Below are 8,609 nucleotides of genomic sequence, written 5' to 3' on the forward strand. Positions count from 1 at the left end.
TATATAGAAAGCGCCTTCCTCAAACAATGGCTGTTCTTAGTTCATTTATGCATGGAATATATGCAATGTACACACAAAACCGGGAGAAATTCGTAGTACCTAAGTAATTTTTAGTGAAAACAGCGATACTTTCATTAGTGTCATGTAATACATCATATTAAATTATTTATAATAATCATATACAGTCATGCTACCTTTTTTAGTCAATGCGCGAATAGTTTGAAATAGAAGACAAATGATTCATAGATGTCGACACTTGAAAAGAAAACGGGGATAATGACTGAATGAAGGATCATAAATTACTTGAATTTTCAATGCTCAAACAGTACTTAATGTTTCTTATCTATGTAGCGGGGTTTTTAACAGCAGTAACATCAGTTTAAGAAAGTAAAAGAGTGTATCTGGTAATTTAATATGGTACACGCACCTACACGATGAGTTTCGTGGGCTGAAGTAGAATAAAAACAATACAACACCAAAGAAGGGGACATTAATGATATGCAAAAGAGGTGTGCCTAGTGTGACTCTGACTGCACCTGCATGCTCAATGCTGCATATGTCAATAGTCATGTTGAAGCCTCTCCTTCCAGGCGTATTCTCTTGGGACCCTTCTCTTCACCATGGTTACAGGCCATTCCAATCCTGGTTTCCTTGGCATCTACTGAACATCTTTTATAAGGTTTAAACCCTGTTCGACGAGTCTTGAGCTTACCTTGTCCAAGACCTATGGCCAGCAGTCCCTCCTCGTCTTTCTTATTTTCTTCAAATTGCAGGTTTTTTTGCACCCCTTCACACTGAGAACTGCATTTCTTACTGTCAAGATCCTCTTCATCTTTGCACTCAACCTGCTGCTTGTCATGTTTGATATTGCCCATCTGATGATCCTTGTTTATCAAATCATGCGGAGGTGAAAAACTTTGAGGTAACACTTCTCTGGAGAATAGAGCCTGGAAGGCCAGCCGTCCCTGATAATAACAATTATGGCATGAGGAGAAAAACAATATATGCATAGATTACGATAAATTTATGTCATAAGATATTATCCAGCACCTCTTCGGAGACCTCCTTCCAAGAATCCGTAAGGTAGCTAATGCTTCTACAACGACGATTAATTGGCTCAGTATCTACATGGTTTGCATCATGTGTTTTGGACTCTTCCTTTTCTTTTTCTTCCTTCTCTAGTGCATCTGTTTCTTCACTGCTAGAGGCTGAGTTGGAACCACATGAGGAGCGGTCAACTTGTTTGCTGCCATTCACTTTGTCAGGGTCAAGGTGTTCAGAAACTTCTTGGTTCTTCCCATGATCAGTAGTAGCGTTGGTTGAAGCGTTTAATTGGGCATCTCCAATCTCTTCATATTCGGATGAAGAAACAGCTGGTGACTTAGAAGATGAATCTCGAGCATGAAGAGCTTCTGAATATTCTGGATCAGCTGTCTGATCTTGCAGAGGATTTTCTGGAGCAACGTTTCCTTGCTCTGTCTTGGGTGATGCCTCGCCAGTATTGATCAAGGGAGCTGCAGTTGCTGATGAAGGTGGACAGGCAAAAGCAGTATGAAGTGGGGCACACAAAGGAAGCAGCCCATGGGCAGCCCACCACGCAGTTGCAGCAGCTACAGTCGCAGCTGCTATAGCCGCCACACTTGGAGGAGAGCCAATATGGCTAGATGGAAAGCTTTCTTGAGAGCAAGAATGAGAATTTGCTGGTGTTTCTGCACTTGCACAGGGCCAAATCATTGCAGCAAAACTTGCTGCAGCATGGGCGGCAGGGTTTTGCATCAATGTGGAAACAATAAGACTTGAAAATGTGGATGACATGTGAAGAAATGATTGGTAATCTTCCAGATTATGCTGCATGAAAGGAGGACATGGGGAAAATGTTTGATGAATAGAGGATCGTGCTGTGTCATTGTGACTTTCACTTGTGTTTGATACAGCTGGATTGGTAAAATGATTTGGTTGCCCATTAACCCCTCCTTGCGGAATTACGGAGTCTCGAAACAATGTATCATGGGATGGATTTTGTGTAGCAGTTCCATGATTCCCATCAATGACGTGCACAGTGACATGCCTTGGGTAATTCTGACTGCCTTGAATTCCATCTGCTTTCTCAGTATGAACCACTTTGGCTTTAGAAGCACAATAAATGTCCATCTTAGAGGCTTTACAAATGCCATTGGTTTGCGTCCACTTACCATCATCTATCCCCAACTTCTGATTTTCAAGTTCAACAGTAACAAAAGATTTATTTCCTTCATCTTCAGCTATTACATCTTTCACTAAAGGTATATACTCCCTCAAGGCACATGAATTTTGCATTGGTATTAAATTCTTGTCTGCTGAAGATGGGGACGAACTGGGTGCCTCCTCAAGAACAGTAAACACTTTTGAGCAGCCTTCACTCTTATTCTCGTTTGCATAAGTTGGCCTTTCATCTTCATTATGCTTCTGACAGAAGAGGGAACAAGCACAATTATTTCACTAACAGGGATACACAATAAAATTTTCTGAACCAAAATATAGAAAATAAAAATTAACCTCTGGTAGAGGTTCTTTCTCCAAGTCCAGTGTTTGTTTACAATGTGAAGATGCAACTGAAATGAGAAGCTTTTCATATTTTGCTCCACTATGTGAGGTTGGGGTGCCAACATTGGTCTTACGGGGATAAGGATTGCTTGGTTTTCTTTTGGGCCTTGGTGGTGGGATGTCTATATCAATAGCCTGTCCTAATGGAACACCCTTTACAAGGGCCTCTTTCTCCAACTGGAAGTAAAAAATTGTAACAATATTATCAGCAGGTGAAGTTTCACAGAAACCATCTAAGCATTCTGGTGGGATTAAGCAGTGGTTCTATTGATGATTTCCAAAAATACTAATCAGTAAATTTTGGGTAGATCTAACACGAACATTACAGTGATTTCACATGTAGCAGAATCAACTTTGTACACTGTTTTCTTCAAAAAAAAAAAAAAAAAAGAATTTTATTGAGATGAAGAGAAGAAAACTATGTACAAGACCTTTTAATACGAAGAATGCCAAGAAAAGACAGTATCTAGAAAGTTTCTCCAATCATGTTGGGGGAAAAATAAATTTAGGCGTAGTCAAGGATTATTAATGTGGAATTAGTGAGCTGGAAACTGAGTTCTAGTTCCATGGAACAGAAGATGTCAACTAACAGTCCACAAAAGATTGCATAGTACCAAATCATATATCGTATATTATCAATTACAATCATGACTAAAGGCAATTATTGACAAGAATCTGACATGAAGAAAACAACCACAAACATTTGATAAATGTTCCCTTTTTCTCAGAATATAGTTTTCCAACTAAAAACTTTCATGTATGGTGCACTGGGAAAATCAAAGAAAAAGCCTGTCCTCATCAGTAGAGAAAACAGCTAACATTTCTAACAAGCTCATTATACAGAAGTCAAAGGGACCAAGGTATTATGTGAATGACTTGAAGTGGAGGTATGTGAATAGTATATGTTTGAAAAAGTTTTGTCTTGCAATACTGGGATCTTTTACAGCTCCTCCGGAATCAGTTTAAAAATATTTCTTTTATTGAGGAAAGTCCAAAAGTAACCAGCAGTTATTCTCCATGGGAGATCGACCAGCTATCTCCTATGAGGACAATAACTCAAGTTGAATAATTTAATGTCAGAGCACGATTTTGTTTAATCTTCAACCCTACAACTAAGTTTTTTTTTTTTAAAATACAGCTTTCGATATCATTTTTCTGGTTTAGTCCACTTATAAAATTTTCTATTAGGCTGGTTTTCTGTTTAAATTGATAAATTCCATGTAAGGTCAGCTCTAAAATGTTAACTTTGAGGTTTCAGTGGTACTTATAAATGTTTGTGCTGGGTTCTGACATTAAGCAGCACAAATTCAGCTGGGTGGGTTTAACCATTTTCGGGTACTTTTTATGGCGTCGTCTGACCTGACCTGGCTTAGTTCCTTGTGACTAATTTGTTGTTCTTTTTGCTTTGACAAGTAGCTCTATGCTGTACATGAGGCACAAATACTATCACAATGAACAAAAATAGAGAGGGAAAGGGGGGAGGGGGGGTGGGGGGCTACCTTGACCAAATTGACTATTTGGCCAACCACCCCACCCCCCCTCTCTCTCATCTTTCACTGCTTTTTTTTTTTGGACATGGTAAAACCGGGCAAACCTGGAAGGATCCAAAACCCAAAACCCACCCAAACCCAACTGCTTTTTTCAACTTTAAAATGAATATTAATTCACATATTATATGTCCATTACAGTTTTTATCTCCATCGATTTGTGCCATGTTAGGGACTTTGATATTATGGAGTGCCCAAAGTCTCACATCGGGTAATTGGGATTCTTGACGTTATATTTAAGGAAAGTGGTTCTCTCTCCTTAATAGCTAGCTTTTTGGGTGTGGTTTCCCACCTTCTTTAGGTGCATAACAATGGTATTAGAACCTTGGTTGTCAGCACCATGGAAATTACATATAGGCTGTATTAAGGTGAATACCGAATGCATATAGTGTAATTTCTAATGCGTACAGTGTAATTTCAGCAACTGTAAGTAATTTAGTAAATGCCATAAAAAAAGAATAAGGGTGTTACTCTATCAGACTGCCAGAGTCCAAATCCTATTGCTTTTAGGTGTGGTTTTCCACTTTCCTTAGGTATTTAACAATGTTATCAGACCCTTGGTTATCGGTGCCATAGAAAGGGTTACCTATAGGCTGGATTAAGGTGAATACTGAATACTGATAGCTGGTATCAAAGTGGCTATCGGTAGGTTATTGTCGAATAGAGTGAAGTCCCCCTTCTATTCTCCAAATAGAACCCAGTAAAAGGGTTTGGCATGGTAACTCAATTCAGAACAGTTATTGACTTGTGTTTAACACAGAAATCATAGGTGCATCAGAAAATGTAACCCATACAAATACCTAAGACTGAAGTTATGTCCTGAGCTTTTTCCTTCACCTAAGGAGCACTGTAATTTCAGCAATTGTAAGCAATTTAGTAAAGGCCATAAAAAATGAATAAGGGAGTTACTCTATCAGACTATCAGTGTCTAAATCCTTTTACTTTTGTGCATATACATACTATATACAAGTGCGTCTGATATATTCAATGAAGAATAACATTGGAGTTATTGAGTATTCAATAAAAGTTATGAGAAACGATTCCATTTCTCTCTGTGTTGTCTTATCTTGCATTATACTCTAATAGGCACTGATTTTGCAGCTAGATAACAATCCTCTAGACCCTGTCATTCTAGGCACTAAATTATTGTCCTCCTTTACTTCTCTACACAAAGTACAAAGCCTAAATACCCAAAACATTATCCTTACACTCTGTCCATATACACACATGATCCGGCTGACTTACATACTAGCTTTGAAAGTGCTGGAATTCCAACCAACCTTGTTGGTTTGCAGGGTCAACTTTCTTAGTTATAAATTAGCATTGTAAATCTCACTTAAGAACCCTACAGCCTTATAATCCATTAAATTTTCTGAATGAACCTCTAGTAGTCATTAAGTCGTTACTCATTATTAATTTGAACTACATCCATGAAACTTCTATACTTATATGCAATAGCATATTGAAGATTCTTGCACTTGGATTTATTGTATATTACGGTAGCATAGGGAAATTTGGATTTCTTTTGCAAAGATGGTTTACCCTTGAAATACTTAACCTTAATGTAGAAGGTAGTTAAACTTTCTCTACTTGTTTAGTCAGTAGCGTAATGTGTTCTCCAAAGGCCACTGATTAGAATACCAAAATGGGCCTCCAACACTATGCATAATGTGCAGTGATGTAAATTGGGTCATACTATCCTTACATACACTATGTTTAATTGTTTATGGAGTGGGCATCAAATTCATGACATTTTGTTTTCATTAAAAGTATCACAATTTAACAAATCAATAAGATGAAAAGTTTTGGTAATCAGAGTATTATATTTATTTCATTCTAAGTCAACTTGAACATACACCAAAAAGAAGCTTCCATGTTAAACATAAATAATCTTTTGACATATCTAGAAACATTACTGATACACATAGTTATATCCATTACTTAGTTTCCATCACGCTTTATGTATGATTTTAACCTCCTTTACTATCTAATGTAAATTTCTCAATCTCATTTTGATGTACCATGACTCATCAACCATAATTCAATACCATCCTCACAAGTGCCTTTAGAAAGAGCTAACAACTTTCAGAACAAAACATTAACATCAAAGAATCACTTTTGCTTTGAATTTCCCTGACAAAGTTGGTCAATTTGTCAGATTTCCTTAATTTTCATGTAAGATCTTTGAAGTTCGAAAGCAACAGTTTAGATACAGAATTATTTTATGGCAATGGACAGGAATTGTATTGATTAAAGTGTACTAAATAATGTACCAAACTACTAAATAAATCAATAGCAAGTCAAGAAAAAGCATAAATTCATGTAAAAGGATCAATATTTCTAACATATGATCCGAGATGAGAAGGTACCCATTGACCTTTGAAAAGAATTTCTGTGCATGGCTCCTGATTTGCACAGCAGTCTTTGTTCCTATATGCTCTGCACAACAGAATCAAAACACGAAAAAAGAAAAACGGGTAGAAGACGGGAGAAAAACGAGATTCCAGTTAAGATCTATTTATTTTTCCTGAAAAGAAAGTCAGCAGCTGACATCAATTTCAAAATTGAGTCCAGATATATTTCGAGATTAATTGGCAATCTAAACTGAACATATTCATCAGGTGAAATGCCAAAAAAATAAAAATTAAAAAATTAGGCGTCGGTTGGGAGTAAAATATTACCTTCTATCCGCTGCCATGCTCGCCCATATAGCTTTAGGGCTTCTAGGAACCGATTATGCTCCTCCTCTGTCCATCGTTCTCTTTGCTTCGTAATTGTATATGGTTTTCTTGTCTGCAATTGCCAGTTATCTCATTAGTTAATGAAACTAAAATCGTTTAATTTCCTTTCAAGAGAAAATCAGAGCTGCATCATGACAAGTTAAAGATTTCCATGTACTGCAATACACTGACCTTAACAACCACTTCTTCTCCAGAGGAGTATGCATCCATTACAGGACGTGTGCAGCTGACGCTGCTTCAGATCTTCCCTGACAAGGAATGGATAAAAGGAATATCTCCTTTCGTCCTTTGTGACATGGAGCACAGCTAATCCTAAAGCCGTTATGATGAAAGTAAGCAGTATCTGATAGAAAGAAGAGGTTGCTACTGCAAAATAAACAAAGCGAGAAGAATAGGTAGAGATCCGTCTCTGTTTGGAATCAACAGTTATTCATAAGCATTCCAACTCATAAAGTCATAACACATACAAGATAATAGATAGAAAGAAAGTAAAAGATTTATCAAATTTTAAGAATCCACCGCGACAGAGAGAGAGAGAGACGCTTCTCCCAAAGAATAAAAGAAAATTCCATAATCAGAATCCTCACCAAAACGAACTCCACAGCGCTGAAACCTTCCAAACGTGGAAACAACTATAATTAGTAAATATCTCAGACCACTTCTAGCTTCTGACTTCTTACATCACTTAATTAATACTATCTCTGTCACTACAAATACTAATTAAAAATTTCCATTCTCTTGTTTGGTTACCGAGAAAAACTAATCGCAAAGGAAAGTTCAGCTGTTTGTAGTAGCGAATATTTAACGAGAGACTATCCTAGCAGAAAAGTTCAGCTCAGCGTACCTGATGTATTCGAATCCTGCAATTTATTTTGTGAACATAACCAAAGAGAGGAAAACGAAAAGGCGAAGAATAAATCGTTTATCAGTTTCTGGAGATTATATTTTCTCGGAAACCAAACCAAAAAGAGGGGAAAAAGAAATTATAAAGAAAGAAGAAGAGAAAACAGAAAGCAAACAGTAAAGTACCTTGGAACAAAGTCATGGTGACGAAGAAGAAGGAGAAGAAGAAGAAGAAGGAGAAGAGGAGGAGGAGGAGGCTTGGAAGAGCGATCATGCATGAGAATTGAGGGAATTCATCTAACGGTCCCCGGAGGCAGAGAAGTCATCTCGAGCAATGGCGAATCTGAATCTTGTGGATCGGAAGAAGAAAAGGAAGAAGCAGAATCAACAGAGAACTGTAAGAAGAAGAAGATTAGAAGAAGAGTGTTTGGGAGAGCAAACTCTGCAAGTACAACTACAAGAAGCCAGAAGCATCGACACCAAACTCTTCCCGAAGGAGAAGCAATCTCAGCCACTATAATTTCTCTACCATTTTTCATTTTTTCATTTTTATTTTTTAAAAAGGAAGGAGTCGTTTTAATTTGAGGCTGCTAACGACGCAAGAAGGAAACTCCCATCCATCCTGCCAAGTGGCACTTATTTAGTGGCTGATGCTTCTAACACCCACCGTTGCGCTTTTTCTTATTTTTTATTGCTTCTCTGTTTCAATTTTCTTACCTTTATTTTATTATATTTTGTTGGGTCCTTTTTCTCACCCTCAAATCAAATCTCATCCACAAACTCTACGCACTGCTTATCAGTCCGTAAAAGCGTTGCCAGTTGTCAGATGTGGGTCCCCATATTGCGTGGCGCCAGTGACCGCTTGCACCCGGTCATCTCCCTATGGATATTGTTG

General features: G+C 37.7%; 1 protein-coding gene across 5 annotated transcripts; it reads right to left on the reverse strand.

Annotated features, from left to right (window-relative positions):
• Nucleotides 1–277: 277 nt before the first annotated feature.
• On the reverse strand, nt 278–8,247 carry LOC130933402 (protein LATE ELONGATED HYPOCOTYL-like). Of its 5 annotated transcripts, none has more exons than XM_057863009.1 (8): nt 7,901–8,247; nt 7,459–7,484; nt 7,043–7,237; nt 6,812–6,923; nt 6,508–6,569; nt 2,536–2,760; nt 1,051–2,442; nt 278–965 (listed from the first exon to the last, which is right to left on the reverse strand). In XM_057863009.1, exons 3-8 carry the CDS (start codon nt 7,079–7,081, stop codon nt 567–569), a joined length of 2,229 nt encoding a protein of 742 aa, XP_057718992.1. In that variant the 5' UTR covers nt 7,082–7,237; nt 7,459–7,484; nt 7,901–8,247; the 3' UTR covers nt 278–566. The 5 variants fall into 5 exon arrangements, with proteins under 5 accessions (XP_057718992.1, XP_057718990.1, XP_057718989.1 ...); XM_057863007.1 differs by having other exon boundaries at nt 1,051–2,445; nt 7,043–7,234; nt 7,901–8,246; XM_057863006.1 differs by having other exon boundaries at nt 1,051–2,445; nt 7,901–8,246.
• Between the last annotated feature and the right edge of the window lie 362 nt (nt 8,248–8,609).

Source organism: Arachis stenosperma, chromosome 6, assembly GCF_014773155.1.
Source record: "Arachis stenosperma cultivar V10309 chromosome 6, arast.V10309.gnm1.PFL2, whole genome shotgun sequence".
NCBI lineage: Eukaryota > Viridiplantae > Streptophyta > Magnoliopsida > Fabales > Fabaceae > Arachis > Arachis stenosperma.

Coding starts and splice junctions, on each gene's coding strand:
- LOC130933402 (XM_057863007.1), bottom strand. CDS start 7,081: ATGGATGCATACTCCTCTGGAGAAGAAGTGGTTGTTAAG. Junction 6,570..6,811: donor AGCATGGCAGCGGATAGAAG/GTAATATTTTAC, acceptor TCTGTTGTGCAG/AGCATATAGGAACAAAGACT. Junction 2,446..2,535: donor AGAAAGAACCTCTACCAGAG/GTTAATTTTTAT, acceptor CTCTTCTGTCAG/AAGCATAATGAAGATGAAAG.